The 24,439-nt window shown below is 31.9% G+C and overlaps 1 protein-coding gene across 1 annotated transcript in view; it reads right to left on the reverse strand.

Annotated features, from left to right (window-relative positions):
* LOC129234346 (SAM and SH3 domain-containing protein 1-like) overlaps positions 1-23,727 on the reverse strand; it is a 42,731-nt gene extending 19,004 nt beyond the window's left edge. The window contains exons 1-7 of the mRNA XM_054868338.1: positions 23,598-23,727; positions 17,006-17,253; positions 14,386-14,448; positions 12,951-13,091; positions 9,269-9,353; positions 8,285-8,406; positions 7,403-7,609 (exon numbers count right to left, since the gene is read on the reverse strand). Coding sequence (XP_054724313.1) covers positions 7,403-7,609; positions 8,285-8,406; positions 9,269-9,353; positions 12,951-13,091; positions 14,386-14,448; positions 17,006-17,253; positions 23,598-23,727 — 996 coding nt within the window. The remainder of the gene's footprint in view (positions 1-7,402; positions 7,610-8,284; positions 8,407-9,268; positions 9,354-12,950; positions 13,092-14,385; positions 14,449-17,005; positions 17,254-23,597) is intronic.
* Between the last annotated feature and the right edge of the window lie 712 nt (positions 23,728-24,439).

A 24,439-nucleotide genomic window follows, 5' to 3' on the forward strand; every position in this document is an offset into this window, starting at 1 on the left:
ACAGACTTTATTTTTAATGATGAAAAAAAAAAATGAAATCCAATTAAATGTACTATTACAGTACATCCAGGTTTTTTCGATTAAAGGAGGGATTCATGTCCATATTTGGCATGGAATTTGATCAAAGCATATTTTTTTCTTTTTTCGTATTTAGCACCAAAAGTTGGATAGTTTAGGAGTTATAAAGGAAAAACTAAAAAAGATCCGAAAATTTCGCAGTTTTTCTCGAATTACGCTGCGAGGACAGGTTTTCGAAAACTGCAAACTTAGATTTACACTACTCTAACTGACCCAAACAACATATTAAAAAATCAGAACTGCATCGTGTTTTGCGATTTTAGCCCTTTTTTGTATAATATGACTGGACTGTTATGAGCTCGTATCAGTATATGCAAAAACAGCCACCACTAAAAAAAAAATAATAATAATAATAAAAAAAAGCAGAACAAAGAGCTGAGTGAGTTGTTTTACTCACTCCCAATTGATTATAAAATCTATGTACACAACTCGAACCCATGAGCTGCTAGTTCATTCACGCTTAACTTATTCACGCTTTCAAATTGTAGAAAAATAAAACTACTAGAAGATACTTAAAATGCGTAAATAAAGAGAGAGAGAAAGATAGAAGGAGGGAGATATTTGTAATTTGGTGGTTAAGAGATAGGATACGACTTTCACTTGAAGAAAGTAATTTCAAAGCTGAAATAAATGAAAGATACAAGCAACTAATAAAAAAATCCCCTAGCATTTCTACTGCGAAAGATGATATTTTAAGTCTTTACTAAGTATTAATACATTCCGAGAAAACTTTTGAAAATTCAGTTGAACCGTGTTTATATGTTTTGCTGATGAAATATTTCTGACAGACACTTCTGCTCTAGCAGACAAATCTCGTTTCTAATTCCGCATATACGTGAAATTCAGTAATAGGCATGACAAGCGCAATTACACTTTAAACAGGGATTGATAGACAGTTCAAGTCAGACATTGTTAATTATCCTAAGTCATCTCTTCAACTGTGAAGAAATTAATTGAAATTATATACGTGAAGGAAGTACTCAGACTGTTGATTACAATGCTGATTAAACACACTTTATTTGAAACTCATTTTTAACAACAGCACTTTAGTAGATTAATGTATTTACCTGTGCATGTCTAGTTTTAAGTTTATTTAAGAAAACCATCTATGACGCAATCAATAAAAACAAATTAAAACATATGTTTTAAATTTCATTTCCAATTTTAAAATTGAGACCAATGCAATTTTAGTAATTTCTTTAAACAGTCTTTCATTTAATTCTGCGTAGTATTGAAATACACTCTGGTAACTAGTTCTGCACCGAATTTCTAAAGCTTTTGATATTGCATCAAATAGCACACGCTGTCAAACTTGATACTTTATTCTGAATGCTAAATTTCCTGAACACTATAGAGTGTAAAACAGCAACTAAGTACGATCCTAGATATTGTTGTACTTCATTTTGATATTATAACTTCATCTGGCTCCACGATATTAAATTGTTGTGTAGGTTTGCTGTAAAGGACCGTCCATATTTATTAAATACGCTGTATTAAAACAAGGATTAGAAACTCTGAATTATCCAGAAACGGATTTCATATACAGAGCAGTTTATCAATCAGTTTCGTATCCGAGCTATATCTTTTTTAAGATAACGTGACTTCTAGATAACTTATTAATTAATCTGTTTGGGGAAAAGTTATTCGTAAAAAAAGGTTTAAAAAATGCAGACTTTAAAATATCATGTTTTATGTGCCGTTCCAAGTGCCAAAGGACGACTCGTTAAACAGAAAAATGTTTTAAAACCGAATTATTACTTTTGATAAGTGTTCATCTAACGTCAAAGCCAAGTTAGAACCATCTTTATCATCTTTATATTTACTAATAATAAAGCTGAAAGTTTTTATGTCTTGATCTCTGTCTGTAATGTGCATAGCGCCTAGACCACGGGGCCGATTTTCATGAAATGTGGCACAATATTAGTTCGTAGCATAGGAGTGAGCAACTCGAAGCGGTTTTTTGAAAATTCCATTTTGTTCTTTTTCCATTCCAACTTTATGCCCATTTTACCGAGCGAATTACCATAACATGGACGAGTAAATTAACATAGCTTTGGCGAGAAATTCATCATCCATTATTTGTAAATATACAGGCGAACCAAATGACCTTTTAATTTTCTACTACGAGCAAAACCGCGCGGTTACCGCTAGTATAGAATAAACAAGCAGCATGCTGTTAAAATTATTTTAAAAAATGTTTTAGATTGATGAGTTACATTATATTTGTAGCAAACAAAAATGTCAAATCTCAAATATATATTAGCAAAAATAAACACTGACGCGCTTTTTATCCTAAAGTGCAACAAAGGCAATGACCACTGAGGAAGCCCTAAACTCTCCAGATCGATAAATATGTACGTAAAAAGACAAAGTGAGCATTTTCTTCGCTTGAGTGCAGACGTTCCAACGTAACTGATGACTTCTGTTGTGCTCCCTGATTCGGATTGATAAACTGCGCTGGACCGCCCATATTTGCTCTTTTTTTATTACTATATTCCTATTTTTTCTCTTACGTAATTGAATTTCGTAACGGAAAACCCAGCATTTGGTGGGTTATTGAGAGAAACATCAGTTTGGAAATATCGACAAATTTTCTTTTCGATTAGGATTCGTTTCAAAAAACTTAACTTCAGATTATAAAAGGTACTTAATTTAAGAAGAACTGGTTTCAGTGGAATCTCTGTCGTAAAACTATAATAGTGTTAAAAAAAATTCTATTCTTCGGTGTTTTTTTTTTTTTTTTCTGTTATTAGTGAAATTTTAAACTGAGTGAAAGGTAAGATGTTTTGTGTGCGTATACTATCTGAGGTTGCCGATTTTAAAGCTAAAAAAGCTAATTTTAAAATTTTGTTGGTAAAGGAAGTTTACTTGGAAAAATATTCAGTGAATGTACCTTAGTGTTCCATTCTTAAGAAATTTATGTTATTCATTCTGATAATCCTTGAGGTTAAAATTTCTATCTATATTAATGCACCTTTTTTTTTTACGATTTGGCAATCGGGCTCAAATTTAGTTCTCCCCTTTCTGAAGAGTAAATTTTCTAATTTATTTAAACAAGTAAAATAGAAATAAACCAGTAATGAGTCCACAAAAGTAAAAAAAAAAACAAAAAAACATCCACCTTAAAATGTATTGACTATTGCAGTGGTATCATGAATCAAAAGTGCTGCTACTAGGAAATTACTTGCCTCGAAGAAATGAGGCAATAAAAATCAAAGGAATCTAAGTAAACCATTTAAAGTTTTGAGTAAACCAATTTGAAGTTCAGATCTTAGTTAAACTTTTATTGAAAACTTTTTCTGAATTTTGCTGTTTTACAGCATTTACCAGACTTACTAGTATTATCTGTTGCTCCAAAACAGAGAAAAGGTGCTCCTGCCATTTGTACTGGTTGTCTCCAATTGGACACTTAAGTGTGGTATAGGAGTGGTTTGGCACTACACTCCTTTACCTCTCACTGACTAATGCCACTTTAGATTCATTAAAAATTGGGATCAAATCACTAAGCATTTCTCTGAACCCTGTTCAAACAGAGTGCAGTGAATAATTTAGCAACATTCAGAAAAAATGAATACCAATTTTTAATATATAGTCACGTTTGAACAAAATTTGTTGATTATGTCCAATTGGACACTTAGGTGTGGTATAGGAGTGGTTTGGCACTTACACTCATTTACCTCTCACTGACTAATGCCACTTTAGATTCATTAGAAATTGGGATCAAATCACTAAGCATTTCTCTGAACCCTGTTCAAACAGAGTGCAGTGAATAATTTAGCAACATTCAGAAAAAATGAATACCAATTTTTAATATATGGTCCCGTTTGAACAAAATTTGTTGATTATGAAAAAACCGTTCTAAGGTTTTTCTAGTCCTAATGTTAGTGTCGTGTAATGTAGTTCGAGTCTAATGTACCGTACAGGTACATTAGAACACGAATGTACCGAAAGATCAGAAACTACTACATCAATATGTTTTTCTACTTTCATCTTACTTTTATCTTGATGAAATGGCAATCGAATTTTTAATTATATAGGTCACTGTAGTTACAGCGTTTATGCATTACCAAAAGAAAAACTACGTAGTTAGTTAAACGCAGCTCATCTGAAGCAAGTTTGCAATTTTCTTTTGATGAAATTACCAAATCAACTATAGAAGATTATCGATATAAAAGCGATCGGTTTAGATCATTCATCTAGTCCCCACTGCAACATACATGAGAAACGAACATATGAATTGATGGTTAAAACAATATTATTATATGACTGAAAACAACTGATGCAAAAATAGACTAATAATACTTTAAGTATCTCTGTTTTTTAACAATTAAATTAAACCGCATTTTCAACTTAAAAGACATATTTCGTACAAAAGTTTGAGCAAATATTACAACATTTAAAATCATGGAACAACTGTGCATTTGAGTTTCTTAAATTGAAAAAAAAAATTTAAAACTTGTCTATCCATTAAGATCCAAAATACCACCAACAGCAAAAGCGTTCGAGAAAAAAGCTCAAATTATACCTAAAAGTTGTACTGAATATAAATTTTAAATATATATTTCAGAAATGGAAAATAATTAATACAGCAACTGTTGTTTTAATAGCTGCAATGCGGTGAAATAAATTTCGTCTTTCAGTTTTTTCTCACTCAAAATAGCAGAAAATGTTAAGAAGATCGGATTCTTTCTTGTATTTCATTATGCTAAACTTGATATCAAACTCAAAATTAAGACCGAACCATTTCGATATTTGGGAGGTTTAAGTAATAATTTATCGGTTAAAATGTTTATTAAACTTCCTTTAACATTCTGCGAGATTGTGAATTCTAGTTTACAAATGCTTCAATTTTTAATAAATAGTCCATTATTTCCACTAAATTCAAACCAACACTTAAGATTACTTTGATCAATTGTTAAACTATAGGCACATAGCTTACTTTGAGTTTAAAAGTACAATTTCTGTCAAAAAGTTTTAAGCATTATTCTTGCATATCATACAAATAATGGAAGAGGAAGGAGGGGCAAGTCATTACATTTGTTTATTGAAGAGAGTTACGAAAATTTAAAATTTTTACGCTTCACTTATTATGTAAATATTGCGTGAGTTTAGACCATAAAGGAGCATGCTACAGTTTTGAAGTGACTGGTTTCGGCAAATGAGTTTATTATTTGAGCCACCTTTGATGTGGAAGTCAACATCATTTACATGCAAAAAGTTATTTTGGATTTAAATTCCAAAACTCTTTTTTTATCTACCGCTTAATAAAATGCAGAGGAATAAATAAAAGTAATAAGAAGTAAAAAAAAAATACAAACTTAATAAAAATGCATAAACACTAAAAGTTTTGAAGATATTCATGCAACTTAAAACATTAACGCAGTACAAAATAAAAACGTGTTTTCATAATACTTTTTATAGAAACACATTTTTAGTGAATAAAATAAAATACAGGTTTTAATTCTCACTCTAAAAGCAATCAATTCAACTTTAATTTAGCAAGACAGGATCTGTTTGTTTGCTAGTCTTGTTTGGTACTGAAATTTCTATCCACGTGAAAGTTTTATACTCTTATTATAAAAAATATATTATAATATTACTTTTATAACGTATTATAAATAATATATTATAAAAAATAAGTAGAACTCTATATTTCTATAATTATGAAAGTAGTTCAAAAGGGCAAAATAAAATCTTTATGTGTTCTCCTTTAGGATTTTTGCATTCTTAACTAATATTATTTTTTTTAAAATAAAATATTGAATATATTCAATATACTGGATACTCCGGTTACCACATCTAGACACTCCACTTTCGTTCCTATTAGAACTTTCCAATCTGGATCTAATAAGAGCGAAAGTGCAGCCTCTGGCTATGATAACCGGACGTTCTGGTATCAGGGCCTGATTACCCAAAAGGCTCAGGAAGCTTGAGCTTCCCCTCACAATTAACAAGGGGCCCGAAAATGACTTTAAAATTTCAAGCCCTGCTTTTGAATTCATTCAAGCATTAGAGCTCGTTAAATAAAATTATTGGAAGAATTTTAAAAAGTGAGGACACATTTCATAAAAAAGGTAGCAAGCTATTTTCATCTGTGGAATTTGCCCCAACGTGCTACAATGTACTTTTATCACACTTGATAAATTTTATGAAGTGATAAATCTGAAAAAACGACAACCACCCTTATCTGCTGTGAATGGCAGTACAAAAATATGTAAAGTAGAAAAGCTCAATATCTCTGGGGGGCGGGGGGGGAGGATAAACTTTAATTGGAAGTCTGATTGGCAGTTTTTGGAGGTAACACGTATTGCATTAGTAGGGACGAATTTAGCTCCAGCTGCCCCTAGGCAGATTTGAAATTTGCCGCACCTCCCCCTCCCATGAAAAAAGCAAAAATTTCCTTGACTCAAAGACACGCAAAACGTGTTCCTGAAATTCAAACTGTCATGCTTACGAAGAAAGGATGACGTTTCATATTCAGGGGTGCCCCGATGGAAAGTTACTTTGATCTACCCAAAAATTCCTTATTTGGCAAATTTTGTTAGCGATTTGGCAAGTTTGAAAATAATATTGCAACAGAGATTCTTTATTTATTTATTTTTTTACACGAGTGGTTGATGCAAAATTTGCCGCACTACGCTGCTCCCTACTCTGAATATTGGGAACTTTAGCCCTGAGCATTAGTGAGTTTTGTTTCAACGTGCGCAAAATATTTAGAAAATATATAGTGAAAACAAAAGGTTGGGGCCCTGAAATGAGACATAGCATCCCCTAACTTCAGAGGTTAATCGGACCCTGTCTCTAAGCCTTATCCCTGGCTTAGGGACGGTAACTCACAGCTAAATTGAATGTATGCATAACAAAAGTGAAACATTGCGTAAAAATATCACTTCTTCAAAAACATTGTTGAGAGCAAAGGTGCATTTCAAAAAGGCATAAAGCAGTAGCACTGAAGTGGGGAGATAAACCGCAGAATCTGAAGAAAAAAATATCTGAAATATTTGAGAAATCGCGTTTTGCTTTCCATACAAATATTAGGGAAATGTTGGAACTTGACGTTTTTGTAATGTGCCTTATTTTGAGCGGATACTAAATAAACAAGTTCTTACGAAAAAGAAATTAAATGACAAAAATGCTAAAAAATGAAAAAAAAAAAAGCAAATACAGCGCTTTATCTTTCCACGGCAAAGCAGATATTTTAAACTCGGATTAATTTTCGGAGCTCTTATTTGATCTGGCTAAATCGAAACTCTTACACAAATATTACATACTTGAAACTGACCCAATAAAATTTAGTGCAAATCAGATACTATATTATTCCTACCTCCATGCCTAATCGCAACATTAACTCTTCCAGGTTCTCAGGAATATTCATGTGGATAGTAGATTCATCAGGTTTCTTCTGCTGAGTTGTAGGGTTCGGAAGAATTTCTTGCACACATATAAACTTGAAGCGTCCAACTTGGTCACCAAGTCTTCCCAACCAGTACCCCGAGCTGGACTTAGAAAGAATCTCGATTTCGTCTCCCTTCTAAAAACACAGAAAAATTGGTAACATTATTAACAGGCATTTGAACTATCACGTAAGATCTTTCAATTTTCTTGCGTGATAAATTAAAGCGATTTTCATCACATTCTTGAAGGTTTCTAAAATTAATCCTACAAAATTTCGGAATAAAGATGGCATTTCAGACATTTTATTTTTTTTTTTTTAATACGTATTTTAATGCACTGTATAAAAATTCCGAAACGTCGCAAATTATTTTCGGGAAACGTTCCAGGATTTCAAAGGCTTCTAACAATTTCCTATAAAAATCTTGTAATTTTAAAAAATCTTGTTATACATGAGACTTCTCAGTGTTGTAAACCATATTTTTAGCCATCAGTGCAATATTAATTGACCGTCTTTGATAAGTTTTTAGCCTCCAGCTCAGTTACGATCCATTTAGATTGACTGAGTCCTAAATGAGTGCGAAATTCAGTCTCTGGATACTGTAGCATTGTAAGAGATGGTTGGTTACTTGCTTGCAATTCAGCCTTAGTTTGACTACATTTTCAATGTTTTAGGGGTTATAATTATAAACATATCTAAGTTTTTTGGAAGCTTACTGATTTATTTTGTTATATTGAGAAAGTTTCTGAATTATTAAGCAAGTTTCTAGATAAATAATACTGTTTTATTTTAAAACCAGTTTAGGAACCTTACCTTAAATGCGAGTCCTTCTTTATCGTACGGGCTGGGTGTGCTATCGACTAATGCTCTTGCTTTCCCCAACACTTTTGGGGGATCCCCTTCTTCACATATAAATCCTTGATTGCTGATAGGACCTTTGCAATGAAACAATTATCTTTGATATATTTTTGACTTATGTATTTTGTGACACAAATTGTGTTTTACGTTCTGAAAAACTATTGTGAAGAAAATTATATTAATGATGTACTATGAGAATTAAGACTTTAACAACATATTTTTTCCTGACTTATGGAAGGTGGTTCATTTAAGATTAATGATAGATGGAGGTGTCCAGCCGATCTGGTTTTTTGCACTCAGTTTTACTATGAAACAATCCCAAGAAATGCTTAAAAGAAATGTTAGTAAGGTAGGACCTGTGCAATGAAACAATTATCTTTGATTTATTTTTGACTTGTATATTATATGACACAAACTGTGTTTTGCCTTCCGAAAAACTATTGTGAAGAAAATTGAATTAATGATGTACTATGAAAATATAGACTTTTGGGTAACCCGCGATGATCGAAAGAAACTTTGAAGCTCTTAACAGTTTGTATCTGTATCCTAAATTTTCGAAATAAAACAAAAGCACTCCTCAATTATAAACAACATTTTTTTAAAATATGATATGAAAAAAGAACTTTCAAAAGAGTGAAGCAGATTCTACGGGGTTTGCTCCTAACAATAAACGAAATTTCGTGAGAGTTAAGACCTTGCGTCGTATATGTGTGAAGGGTAAAAGTCAATTCAGCTTCAAAACCGAAAAATATGTCTTGATTCAGATCATGTTCAAGAAACTGTTCCACATACATAAGTGTCACAGAAATGAAAAGTTGAAAAAAAAAAAACATCTTATATATTCATTTTAAATTATTTTATAATTGCGACTAATATTTGTAATAAGTTCTGTTAAATGAAGAAATTCTTTTTTCTCATCAAAAGTAAAATTTTAAGTACCTATTGGTTTCTCACTTTCTTTTGGACTTTCATCAGAAAACGTCTTTGAAACATCATCTTTTTGTGGACTGTCCAACGTAGATATCTGAAAAATATTTTATAAAGATTTCATATAAATTTGTAAGACTATTACAATACTGAATATAGAACGTAAAAACAAAATACGTTTAAATGTATTTGATCATAGATATAATTTTGACTGGAAATAAAATAAGATTTGTCACCATGAGATTTTTTAATTAAAAATGGAATTAAAAAATATAACATGTTATACGATTTCCCAGTCTTTGTATTTAACTTTCTGCACTGATGAAGAGGCTCCATTGTAGCCTTGAAATAGCTATATGCTATATCTTCTCCAATATTTGTGCTTTATTTACGTTGTTTTTCACTTTAACCACTCAGTTTTTTTCCCCAAAAGCCCGACCCAAGTCTTATGCAATTAATTTTGAAGTTTACTATTAACTTTTTGGAAAATTAAGGGGTCATGTGTAAATTGCAAACATGGTATCCAGCGTGTTTTTACTTAGGTGTAGTTGGCATTCGTACTAAGATAATAGTGAGTAATAAAACTACTGTTGCAAACCACCAACAAAAATTACTACCTATTAGCGAATATTTTTGGATATTAAAATCCCCAAAGTACGAGAGCTAAAACTTAATTTTTTTCCCACATAAACACTTGTTTGAGAGACTTAAATATCGTTAAAATGCATTATATCAGGACTGTCCACACAACAAAAACAGTGTCTCACCTTGCAAAACCAAAAAAATATGTATGCTTAAAGATTACACCCCCATACCTCTAGTGGCACATTTTATTAAATGGTCATAAAAATTACTCGGAACTGTTTTTCCCTAATACTATATTGCTTTTTTGCAGTATTTTAAATCAAATTTTTTAGTTATATACACGAGTGCATTAGGGTGGGTCGAAAAACACTTATTTCTTATAATCAATTTCTAATAGCGGAGAAAACTTGTGAATGGGCATCTTAATAACGGGGGAGATAATTAAAAAAGGTTATAAACCATTTTTGAAACACCACAAGTTGAGAAAAAATAGAAAAAATCCTCAATTTTTTAAAAAAAATTTATTTCTCTTCTAATAGTATAAAAAATGCATTTTGTACTTATCGAAATGTATATAAAAAATTTGGGGGCACATTGTCGATCATTTGAATTCGCGCCGAAAGCCTTAAAATACCATTTTTAAAGTAAAAGTCATATTGTTTCAAAAATTCTTAAGCTGACTTAAGGCTGTAAAACTATACTATTAAAAATCCGTTTTAATGTTTTACATACATTTTTCTTACGCTGAAATGACTCAGGGCTCACTACGTGCAGGCCTGTCATTTAAAATTTTTACAGGCGAAGTGGGGGGGGGGGTTCGAAGGGTGCAAATTCAATGGAAGTTTCAACGGGAAACAGCAGAAATCACGTCCTTCCAAATAAAAATACATTTATTTCTCAAATCCGTGATGGGGGGCGATGGACCACCTCCTGACGCCCAAAATGACGTGGATAGTCAGGTGGCTGTGGCAGCAAGTCGAGTACAACTCACCACCCTACCAAATCAACCAACCAATTCGGGTGTGATTCATTATGCTCTTTAAAGTTCTTAGTTAAGTTCTTTAAATTCTGGCTTCGCATTAAGTGTTCTTGATCTGAATGTTATTTACTATGAAAACCTTTCTAGGTTTTCAAGCTTGCGACATTTTCCTTCAGCCTCTGTCACAAGTTTTGTTCATCTCTCTACCGATTGAATGTGTTATAAAATATTCATGGATGGGCTTTGACTTTCAATGAAGTTCCAAGTCTTCTGCTGCTATATTTAATGGTAGTGGTATCAGCTGGCACCTGAGCCGATCAATAGGTTCAAGATGATATGCCGCTTGAAACATAATTCATGAAAGCTTGGAAATCTAACGCGATGAACTACTGGTTTCAGATTTTCAGTATTTTCCTGTACCTGATTCTCGAATGTGATGTGTGTATTCTAATATCCTCGCCCCTTCATATTCTCTGGAGGACAAAAGATAGAGTTTCTATGAATGACAGGATCAAGGATTTGTGTCTTGTTATTTGAATGACCTTTTGTATACGCTTCGGACCATCTTTCACGGTGTAATGCATTTTAATATTAAACCAAAGAGGAGAGCAGGTCTTTACTATAATCTTTCCAATGTCTGCATTACGCTTGTTGTATTTATTTGGGAAACATAAAGTGATAATATCCAGTTAGCACAGTTAACCTTTGGGATCAACTGAGGGGTCTGGGATCACCTGTTGAAATTAGTCTGTGATCGGGGTATGGAAATTTCAACGAAAACGTGAAATTTCCGTGCCATACTCAGCCAGTACATGTGTAAATTGATTGGTTAGTTGGGTGGGAGGGGGGGGGGGAGAGAACTCGACTTGTTGCTACCTCCACGCATTGAGTCCTGAGTCATTTTAACATAATGGAAAAAAAGTAAAGCATTTAAACGGATGTTTAATATTCATTGGAAGTCAAAGCCCTGCCATAACTTGAATATTTTATAACCCACTCAATCGGTACAGATATGAGCAAAACTTGTGACAGAGGCTGATGGAAAATGTCGCAAGCGTAAAAAATGAGAAAGTTTTCATAGTAAATAACAATCAGATCAAGAAAATTTGATAGAATTCCGAATTTAAAGAACTTCAGCATAATGAATCACATTCAGATTAAGATAAATAAATATCTTTGTGCTGAACAGTAAAGTAACGTTAAGTAACAACGTCTAAAAAGCACAAATTCGCAGATTATTGCAGACATATGTTTCGGCGTTTCAGGCAACGCCTTTTTCAATGCAATACCTAGTGAGCTTATGGATGAAAAGACATCCGACTTTTGTCGGATGTCTTTTCATCCATTGCAGTGTACCGTTATTTGTTCCTGTGATTTGATAGCTCTAGAAACGTAGTCTGTAAACCCAAATGATCCAAACCCAATTAAACGATGAAGGGCATAAGAACTTCAACCTTCTTATGAAGATTAAAAAGGATCAGGTGGAGGATACGTTCCTGTGCTGCACTTCCCTCTAACAAAATGTCACCTTATTTTTTCTGCGCTTTCAAATTGATTTTTTATATTATACACGTCAATTTTAAAATAAAAGTTTTTTTTTTTTTTCAGATTGTGCAATGAAAAAAATTATATTTTTTGAACGTTTAACATAAAATTATAAAACTAAAACAACAAAATAACAAGACCATTTAAAACAATTGAAACTTCCAGGCGAAAATTCCAGTATAAAAATACAGTTGTACTTACCTTTCTTCTCAAAAACTTTATTTTTTTTACTATTACTATTGTGCTTTTTTACTTTTACTATTTCCTAAAAGATTATATTATATAGTTTTACAATGGTGTTTAAAAGCAGTGAAAATCTTAAAATTTACGAGATAATCTTAAATTTGCTTACAAGTATGATAAAATAAATCAAAATCAAATTTTTGGGGAAATAAGAATAGTTGTAATCTAACGGTGTGCATCTTCGTATTCTAATATGATTTTGCACCGAATTTTAGTCAAATCGATAACGCAACTTTCGCATGCACGCTTTCAGACATATACTTAAACATACGTCATGTTTCATGAGAAAGATTGCATTGTAAAATACTTGGGTTGAGAACATGCATCTGGTTTACTACTTACAGAATTTGGCTGGGACGAAGAGTTTTTCGTAGTCGGACGAAGTTTTCCTATTCGTTGTTTTACTTCTCTTTTAAGATCTCGAACTCGAACGCTCCAAGTGGATTGCGAACAGGGGTAAGACGTTGGCGACTCTCTTTGAACCTTAAGAAATAAGTAAGGTTTTATGCAACTAGATGTAAGCAGTAGACTAAATTTGTACAAAATGTTTTTGAACGTCCGAAGAACACACACACACACATATATATATAATATAATATAATATATATATATATATATATATATATATATATATATATATATATATATATATATATATATATATATATATATATATATATATATATATCCTTTATTATATAGATGCAAGCACAGTCGAACTTGCTTATAACGAACCTTGATTTTACGAGAACTCGGTTTTAACAAGGAAATCAGAAAGATTTGGTTGGTACGATGTGATGTCTATGGTGGAAAACTCGCTTTCACTGATTAAACCCTGCTTAAACCGAGCAAGTCTTTTGTGAATGATAAAATTTCTATTGACTTTCGGCAAAATGATGAGTTTTAAATTCTTATAACAAGTAATGACGGCATTTTTTTGAATTTTTAGTATGAAAAACATTGAATAATTACTTATTTGTTGACCAATATTATCACTCCCGAAATAATTATTTCTGATTGATTATTTTTGATAATATTGTAGCTTAAGTTGAAGTTAATTTAAATGAAACAAACCAAAGAAATTTCCTACGATAGCAAAAATTAAAGGATTTGAAGCTGAAACACCATCAACATACTCAAAGTCTTTGGAAATGCAGAAAAACGTCAACCGTTTTCCGTAGCCGGGGTGAAAATGACGATGTTTTGGCCAATGAATATACCCCGAAAGACATCAATAGCACAAGAAAGAGACATTGAGATAGTTCAAAGTATCAAATTCTTTGGCAGTCTAGAGAAATGGAAAACAAGCAAAGCAAGTATGTAAGAATTTTAAGTTTTTTTTCACCGACTCGTTTTTTACGAGCACTCGGTTATAACGAGGAAATGTCGTGATCCCCTTTCACACGCTATGAACGAGTTTGACTGTATAACGTTCAATGTCAGAAATAATAGTGTAGTGAGGATGAATATAATTAAATGAATAAAGACAAAACACATTGTTTGCTTCGGTGTTAAAACCTGTTTCGGAAATTTCAAATCAAAATATACTCAATGTTTCCTTCTTTATTAAAACAAAGCACTTAGAGTCAGAAGTCTTTATGCATCTCCACTTGATAGCATAATAATGTAACTTTTTCAACATTTTATTTTAATTTAACGTAAGTTTCTGGCATGGCGAAAATGTTATAAGTGAAAACATTATAACGCTTGACTGGTGTGAGAAAATTAACCGCATTTGAAAAATGACTAAGATGGTGGAACTGACAAAACAACTTACAGCTTCTTTCTCTTCTGGGGCAGACGGTGAAAGTAATTCTCTAGAAGAGTCTAAACTGGGGCTCTGAAAACAAAAACATAGTTTAACAACCTTTCTTCAAAAAAATTATAAATTTGCATAAAATGTTTGTTTCATGTAACCATTATGTATCCTATTTTTTCAAGTTTAAGTAAAAGGCTTCAAAACTATTTTCAAACTGATAAATTAAAAGAAACATTATAATTTGAGTGACTTTATAGCAGCAAATACCCTTCAACTTCCCATCTTAGATTCAGTTCTTTTTTTCTAATTGATTACAAGAGATCCCGCTAGAGAGAGAGCAGCTGAAGTTGATCATGCTTATTCACATGGTTATGATTTGTTAAACTTAGTTGCGAATTAGTACATTTAGTAAATATAACAGCTTTTATGTTCAATTTATTGCTGTATATACACTGGCGGAAAAAATCCCAACACCAAGAAAGACTTGAGCTATCTAAATGAAATTTGGTAGGCGTGTTTATACATCCGAAAGAAGACTTTACCAATGAACTGTCCAAATTTCATTAATCTACAAGAATTATTTCTTGGTGTTTGGATTTTTTCCGTCAGTATATTCCTAAACAGCTTTTATGTGTTATGATTTGAATTCCTGGATTGTCATTTACGGGTTAATAAAATGAAATTTTGTTTATGAAAACCCGAAGAACTTTATACTTCTGAAAAGCTAAGTAACAAGACGCGTAAATCCCCTATTGAAAAAAAAAACAAACGAAATGCACTTTATCTATAAGGTACCAAGTTCTTCCTTATTTTAATATTATTTTTGTATTTTTTTTTTTTTTTTTGCAGGCTAGTCTACCTTAAACGAGTTTTTCCTTTTTAACGACGAGTTGGCAGCAAAAACGGCTAACAGGTAACACTGACAAAATTTTTCTTTTTTTTATAACATTGAGTTAAATAGCTGATTCATGTCAATTTGGACCTGTTAAACATAAAAATATAAACTAAATTCTTGTAACACGTACCTACCATTTTAAAGGTATCACAAATTTTAATTTAGATAAATTGCTAAAAACTGAATTTTTAAAAATCAAATCTAAACATGTTTCTTTACTTATATTTTGAATATTAATGCAAATATAGTTACAATATACACTTATGCATACCTTGTGAGCATAAATAGCACAAGTTTTAGCTTTAAGTAGAGAAATAAGTCACATTTCACAAAAGGAAAAGACGAAAATTTTACTTTTTCTTATGTAAATAGTAACCAACAGCAATTTCATTACGTTTTTGCATTCCATTTTCATTGGTACCGTTCTTCTATACGTTTAAGTTCTTGATGAAAGTGTTCCCCTTGCTCATCACTCGCCACTGCAAGATTAGGAGGGAAAAAATCGAAGTGGGAATGCAAATGTATCTTCAAGGACATTCTGCACCTCATTGTTTCATAGTTTTTGCAAGTTTTTCACTTAAAATTTGGCATTTTTAGTCTTATGACTAACTAAAAATCCTAAAATTTTCTCCTTTAAAGATAACCAAGCCGCTTGTTCTTTTCAGGTGAGATTTTTTTTAAGGTCATCGTTCTTCATAAGTTTTCTTATTTGTTGGCTGATAAAAATGCCTTAATTTTAATTTAACATGACTCGATTTGGGAAGAACACTTTTCAAATGCAAAAATCGTTTGCTATTTTGTCCATAGCTTTGACAAAAATAGCTAAGAGAAAATTTATATTGAGGGTAGAGAGGAATTATTTTCTTACGAATTAAGAGGTAAATTCAAAAACTAACCTCTGCCTTTTCAGAAAACTACAGTTATTCTAATTGTAATAAAATATTCTATTAAACAATAACTGTTGAAAATGATAGTTTTTGCAGTATATACTAATAAGCTGTTCTATGCCTCTAATTATAGAAATAAATATGAAATTAACTTATTTTTACCATATTATAAACGAGGGTGAGGGAAAATGTTATAAAGGATATAACTAAGAAACAGGACGTGTTAGACATCCATATCATTTGGCAGCTTTGGTTACAATTGTGTAAGTAATTCAATACAAGTGATAGTATTCATATTAGAAAAATCTTGTCACACAGTGTAATCTTCAATGCAAGAAATCCTCGGGAAAATGCCATGCCAACAAAGTTTTACATTTCTCGATGAAGGAAGTTATAATAAACAAAAAAATGAACGTAAGCAAAATTATTCAAGTCCAAAAAAAAAGCATATTGTCTAATTGGGCAGGGCTTCTCAGCTTTTTCAGGTTCTTCACCCTCTTTTAACATTGATATGAGGTCACGCCTCCCTTTCTCCTAACACATAAAGTCAATACAAATAGTACGATAGGCATTTGAAGCAGACGCTAGTTAGGAAAGCTGAAACTTGTTATTAAATAAAATGGTTTAAAAATTCTCATGATCCAATGCTCATTAATAATAGCAAATACAAAATGTTCATGTATAGTGGTCAAAAGTATATTCAAATTCATTGGAAAACTTTAGAATTTCATGAACTATCATATAATTTCCGTGATACGTTTACCTCTCTCTCTCCCTATTGACCTTCAACCTGGAAACATGGCTTCAGCATGTGGTACCTACCTATTTCAGAAGAACCGTAATCGTTTTAACTTACGTTTCTTTTACACCTATCATAGCATCCGTCAGATTGCGTTCTTCTTCTTCTTAGGCTGCCATCTTCCGCATCATCAAAGTCATCATCTAAACGAGCTGGACTTAAGCTGCACATTATATTTCCACAATCTCCACAGCATGGCGCTGATGCATCGAATAAGGCATGGTTAGGTGAAGAAACTGCACCTTTCTGTTCATATTCTTTTGAAGAGTCCAATGTCGTTGTTTCAGTCACTGTTGGAGTTACATCTGTTTAGAAAAATTGGACAAGAAACCTCTGAGATATATCTGTTTTCAAGTTAAAAAAAAATAAAATAAAAAAGTCAGCCAATAAAATAAGTTAAGTTTGAGAGGGTGAGACAAAATTGACTACAGCTTTTAGTGCATTAACACACAACTGCAAAACGCTTTAAAATCTGCCTTTGTGTTAAGCTACTAACGCGTGTGTTTTTTTAAACATTTCACTTCTTAAAATGCAACTCACATGTTTATATATTTTTTTTAAATAGTAAAACATGATTTTTTTCTACTATTTTTTTCAAAATAATGACTAGAAGAAAATGAGGCTTTTTTTTTTTTAATTTTTGTCTATGGACGCATGGACAGTTATTCGATGGTAACAGCCTACAAAGCTGTGTTGCACAAAACAGCCTGCAAATAGTGGAGGGTGGCACAAAACGGTAGGTTTTTAAAGAACGCTCGAAATATGTAGTTTCTGGATTTTTATCGCAACAATTTTGGTTTTATTTCCTAGCAGTGTTCTTGAACTTGAAAAAAAAAAGTGATTTTTGTATTATTTCAAACCTAATATTTATTTACTATCAATTTTTACAAAAATTTGAAAAACTCGCTTTGCCCTACCAGGAGCCCAAAGCGGGTAAGCTTAACTAATTGTGGTTTGATACATTTGCCAATCAAATATGAAGTTATCAATGCGAAAATAGTTGACTAGCTACCTGCCATTATATAAAAAAATATATATATAAAACAGTTCTACTGTTTGTTGTAACATCCGTAAACTTGACCCGTATTCGTGGCAAGTTTACGCAACCAAGTCGGACTCAAAAAACATTTTTTTACGGTTAAAATTACAAGCTGAGCAACAACTGAATATACAAATTTTGACTTCAATAACTGCTTCATAAAACCACAATGTCTAAAATTTCCTAGATTCAAACATAAAAATTAGAAAATTCATTGAAAAAATCCTCGTAAATGTGCCCCGGTCTACCCTAAATATTTTTTTGTTGAAACAAGCTGTTTTTTCTTGCTGCTCATGATACTTTTTGAAAACAAACAAAAGTGCTCATTGCATCGGAACTAAGCAGAATTTTTCACTCCAATTTTGTCAATATATTCTTGAATAGTTTTAATAACATTTTATGACATAAAAAAGTGGATTTTTTGACAGGTATAAACTGGTTTAAAGCTAAATAAATTTCTGAGAAGTGATGCTAATACCCCTTTATATTTAGACTAACATCTTCAAAAGTTTTGACACAACTCCGCCAAATAAATAGCAAAGTAGAAAAATGCACCAGCTCGTGCGTTCTACTACGAAACAAAAGTCAAACAACATAAAGAAAAAAACTATGTATTTGTTTCGAATATATTTCTTCGGAACAAGTTTTCGTCGACACTAGTTCTACAAACTGAAACAGTTCGTTTCGAAAACAAGTAAAAAACAAACAGTATTTAAAAAAAAATGGTATATCGTAATAAATCTTAAACTAAACGAACACAGATTTGTAGCCACAAATTTGGCTTACTGACTACAGTAAGCTAATAATGACTTTCAAAAATAATTTCAACATTACTTTATTTCTAACCTCATGGCATTTTTAGTAATACATTATCAAGAAGATAGATATTTTATTCAAACGAAGAAAGACTGTTTACGCTTTATGTTTTTAATAATGAAAAAATTCCATTGTATAAAACAAAATTAATATATTTCAGAGAAGAGCAAATATTTTTTTACTTTTGCATTTTCTTCCAGGTAAATATTTCCCACAATACATATTAGTTCCATAAATCTGCATACTACCTTTCAGACAGGAACTAATGGTGTGCCACACGGACGCCCCAATCAGATTCTTTCTTTTTACGGGATAGTCGATAGCTATTAAATGTTATAGGAACAAAATCTCAAAGTCTTCCCCTTTACCTTAAAGGCTTTCCTGTCAACGAAGATAAAATCTTTATTTTCTGCGAATATTTTCCTTTGTTGCCCTTCATCGTTTTGAACTTTATTTTATTTTCCTTTTTGAGTTCATTATCATATATCTTCAAATGATATTGTAAATATTACTTCTAACAAAAAATAATAATAGCTGTTTAGAGTTTTGTTTATTGTTATTTCAATATTACTGATAGGGTTGTGCGATTAACAAGAATAATTTTACACCGATTTGAAAGAGTTGTCAAATTATGCTTTTGATGGCAGTTAATTTTCATTATTTGACAAGTAATGACTGATAATAGCTTGAGGGGTGATGCTTTTGCAAAGTTTTACCATTGCTTTTATCTAAATATAATAAAAAAAATGCAGTTACCGTATCTTATTATCTATATTTTCTTACCAAAAAAAGTTATTCATTGTAAAAAGAACATTTTAAGTAATTCCTCAATAAGTATCATGAATTATATGAAGGATATAAGGCCCTTAAGGCTGATTCATTTACGGGAATTAAAGTCATTATAAATTGAAATTGATATTTGTTATAAGAATTAGGTTCATATATTAGTCTTTAGTAGACCAAATCTGACATGAGCTAGACAGTTAAACTTAATTCAAAGTTAAAAAACAAAATAAAATGTTGTCTCAATCTCCTTGAAATTAGGCAAGATTGCAAAATTTATTCATCACAGAAATGAAGAATGCTTTCCAAGTTAGTTTGCATTTGCGTATTTTGTGACAATACGCCAGTGAATGCATAAAAAAAAATCTTTCCGAAAAATATTCTCAAAATAATTAGTACAATATTGCAGCTGTACACTGCTAACTATTACGCTTGTAGATTGTTCCAAATAAAATAACTTCGGAAAATGAAGTGTTTCTACTTAAAAGATAATACAGGCAGAAAAGGTGAAATGTTTAAAATATTAATTAGAAGTTTGTAGAAGGGTAGAACTACTTAGTTTAAAGAGCAATCTGCCATTTAAAAAACTATGGATGTTATTTATAAATTAACTGAAGCGTTACAAATCATTCCTCTAATAAAATATAGGGTGTCCTAAGAATCCTAGACACTTATAATACAACACTCCAATCACGGATTGATTATGACAGAATAATGCAATAAAGCTTTTACAGTCCGAGCTTTATTCGGTCTATGCTTACTAAACATAACAGGTTTAAGGATTACTAAACATAGGTATTTGTTTATTAAAAGGTTTGGAAATAACCATTATGTGATTTGAGCAATTTCTTTCTTTTTTTTTTTTTGGATGATTTTTTTAAATTTATTTTTATTTTTAAAATTTTGAACCTTGGAAATATTTTTTCATGCTATATATTTTTACTATTTGGCAGGATCATATTTAATTTAAAACGCTTAGGAAAGAAACTTTAAGAACTAGAAGAGCAACTCCAATTAATCAATGCTCATGATTTTTGTAAGAATCTTTGATAATTTTTGACCTTATTAATTGCTTCAAGAACTAGTTCGGTAATCTTTCTTTAGCTAAGATTAAAAAAAAAAGTGTACAATTCTTTATTGTTCATCTATAAACGACTATCATATTAATACATTCAAATGAGTTAAAATTTAATTTTTTAGATAATTTTTAGTATAATTTTTTAATAGTTTTACATTTAAACAAACATTTTGCGTTCCATTCGCAAACTTACATTTAGAGCCTACTAAAATCGCCGCCAATGAGTGTGTTGATCTCATAAACTTTAGAACATTTTGCTGCATTTGAAGATCTTTTTATTTTCCCTTGATTAACAAAAGTGCAATTTTTTTGAAACATTCACTATAATTAAAAAACAACGTATAATTAAGATCGTTTTATGCTTTCTAATGCATTTCAGAAAACTTTTGTCAGGTTAAACCGTCAAATTTTAACTAAAAAAATATATATTTCCATCAACCTTTAAAACGAAAGAAGTTCAATTTTTCAAAATTAGGCTTCTAGTAAAGCATTTCCGCAACATTATGATCTCTAAATATAGGTATACAAATCCCACACCGAGTTATAGTCTGTAAAATATGTACTCAAAATAAAGTTATCCCACATTGGAAAATGAGCTGGCGTACGACCGTCCTCATATCTGACCTAATATAGTGGTACATAACAAATTTCACTGCCAGCGCTTCAGTATCGCAAATACGCCGGTGCACAACTAAAATGCATCAGTGATGTTAACTCTTAAAAGATCATAAACCTTGGGGCATAATGTTGAATTTTTTTATATAAGTCTTTGAAATGAGATGATATAAATTTTGTGAACATTGATTCAGTAGATTTTGCATACATTGATGGGGCATTTTATATGTGTCTACGTAGTCTTTAAGAGATACAAAGATACAACTATTTTACGATATTTAATTAGTTCATGAATTAACTAGACTTTAACCTTCAATTTAAAAAAAAGGAACATCAAATATAAAGGAAGAAAGGCACAATAAACTCAGATACATTTTATTTTTTATATTTTCAAAAAACATTAGTGTAATTTTTACGCAATATATTTTTTTAAAACCAATATCAAGATTTTGATTTTTCAAAAAAATGTAATTCAAAAATCATTTGAGACGGGGTTTGACACTCTGGTGGACACAAATGTTCGGAGCTTATACGCACCAGAATCTGATCCACATTCAAATAAATATCTTCCACCGGTGAAAGAATATCAAAGATTTTCTCTTTTGTTTAAATCACGAAATAAATCTCCGCACTCCTTAATATATCACCCCATACACTAGCTTCCTCGTTTCCAACAAAAGGAAGATTAATACCGAATCCGCAGAAATAAACATAACCCCGAGTTGGCTGTTTGCTTTGAAGCAAAACTCCATCCATATCAGAAATCAGTGGAGCAAAAACCCATATCATCCTCCATCCTTAACAGCCTGAATGTCAACAAGATAAAGGTTTCATTTCCCGTGGATACGAGTTTCCCTTTTCATTTACGCGACAGTTAATGATTTTTGAGTTCATTAGCTTTCCCGCCGCTGTACAGCAAAGCACTCAATAATGTTTGTTTTCTTTGTCTATGAGAATTGTTCTTAACAAAAGGGTGTATTTTTACCTGTAAATGCTCCCATTATGAATGCAAATGACTCCTGCAGGCTGTCGAGCTAGTCGGTTTGAAATCGAAGCTACTAGTTAGGGATAAATATTGACGAAATAAAATACATAGTTGGACGCCTTTCTTTCGTATTTGTTTGCATACATTAAAATAAATTGAACACTTGAATCCAAGCAAAGAAAGTTATGTAACGGAATAATTAGTTTAATATCAGGTGTTACTGTAGTTTATTCCATATCGCCTTTGAAATGTAAGTGATACAACTGTAAGTGATACAGTAATACAAATTCGACAGAACCTTAAGTGTATTGGGTACTGATACTGATGATAATGAATTTACTGGGCAAGTTACATGATGCGCTTATAGAAGTATAAAAGCTAGTTAAGTATTTATGGATTATGTTATCAAAAATAGTAGCTAGTTGTTGTGCATTTATATACATAATAGCATGAAAAATATAGCGGAAATTTCAGGAATTCTGTATCATATTATAGAAATATGTAACAGAAGTTTTCTTACTGCTGAATAAGATGGTATTATTAACAATTAAAATTAATGTTTAAAAAATTACAGATATTCTTGCCAAAAACAAGAACTATTGCTAAAATACTTTATGGGTAACATTGGACAAACATAATAAGTGTGGTAAAAAAACTATATAGAAGGTACATCAAAATACAGCTAATGTTGGTCAAATATATTGGGTTTTTGGGATTCTATAAATTTACTAAATATTTTCACGATAAAATATAATGTGTTCACTAAAATATAATTTTTTGACTAAATAATCTAGAATGAAGGTTTCTTTATTGCACAAGCTTCGACTATAGAAAAAGAGAACATTAGGAGGAGGGGGATCTACTCCGTTTTAGCCCTTGTACAATCTATATACGTATCAAAAACATTAATAAAACATTTTTTTTTTTTTTGCAGTAGAAAGCGATTTTTACATTTAGTTTTGAGCAATCACGAATTGCATATTGTTGTCATTTGACCGTTGACTGACGTCTGTGTTTTTTCATTTCATTTTTCTATGTTTATAATGCAGGTGTCGATATGCCTCGGAATCGAATTATTTATAAACGACCTTCTCTTCATCACACGATCCTTTTTACCCTTAAATCTATTATTCACTACTACACTGTCATAAAAAAAAAAAAAAAAACGTTCAACTGGTAAAAAATAGAATAATTTTTATAAGATGTCTTTGTTTTATTTTGTAGCTTCCCTAACTAACCCCCTTTTTTTCCCAGATATCTAGTTAACATGTGAAGCTAAAACACTCATGAATGTGTTGCTCATAGTGTATTTTGAACGCAAGCAGTTTCTTACCGTTATCGGATTTAAGTGGAGAGTAATTCTTTCCATCTTCTTTTTTCCTAGTTTGGGACGACCAGGACATAGCACGTCCAAGCTCACAGATCACCTGAGGGGCATTAACAAACAAATAAATTAATAACATCTGCAGTAAAACACAACATTTTTGCATTTAAATGTTATCGATACATGCAGAGTTTGTCCGGAAAGTAATGAGTCTTATTTTATTGTGACGCGACCGTACACCGCCGAGCGGCGCGACCGCTTGGAAGTGGTGGGGGGAACCCTAAGGTTTTCAGCGAGCCATGCCTCAGTCGCCTCCGAGCTCTGAAACGGTGAGGACGTCATTTTAAGGAGACCCCTGTTTCGCGCCCTTGTCATACTAAAAATGGAAAGAACGATTGAACAACCCTACGCGATAAAATTTTGTGTCAAAGTGAACAAAACTGCCAAGGAAACCTTCGATATGCTTCAGGAGGGTTACGGGGAGGCTTGCATGTCCTATTCGCAGGCAAAAAAGTGGCACAAAGCTTTCAAAGAGGGTCGTGAGGATGTCACCGACGAGGCCCGGTCTGGACGCCCTTCAACCTCGAAAACGGACAACAATGTGAGTTGTGTGCGCGAATTGTTGAACTCAGACCGCCGAATGAGTGTTCGTTTGTTGTCAGACTCGTTGAACTTGCCGAAAACAATTGTCCATGAGATTGTGTCGGAAGAATTGGGCATGCGAAAGATTTGCGCAAAACTTGTGCCCAAAGTTTTGACCGATGCTCAAAAAACGCATCGCTTGGAAGTCTCCAAGGAGATGAAAAAAATGTGTAGGGACAACCCTCATTTTTTGGACAACGTCATCACTG

The sequence above is a fragment of the Uloborus diversus genome, chromosome 1 (genome assembly GCF_026930045.1).
Source record: "Uloborus diversus isolate 005 chromosome 1, Udiv.v.3.1, whole genome shotgun sequence".
NCBI classification, from domain to species: Eukaryota; Metazoa; Arthropoda; class Arachnida; order Araneae; family Uloboridae; genus Uloborus; species Uloborus diversus.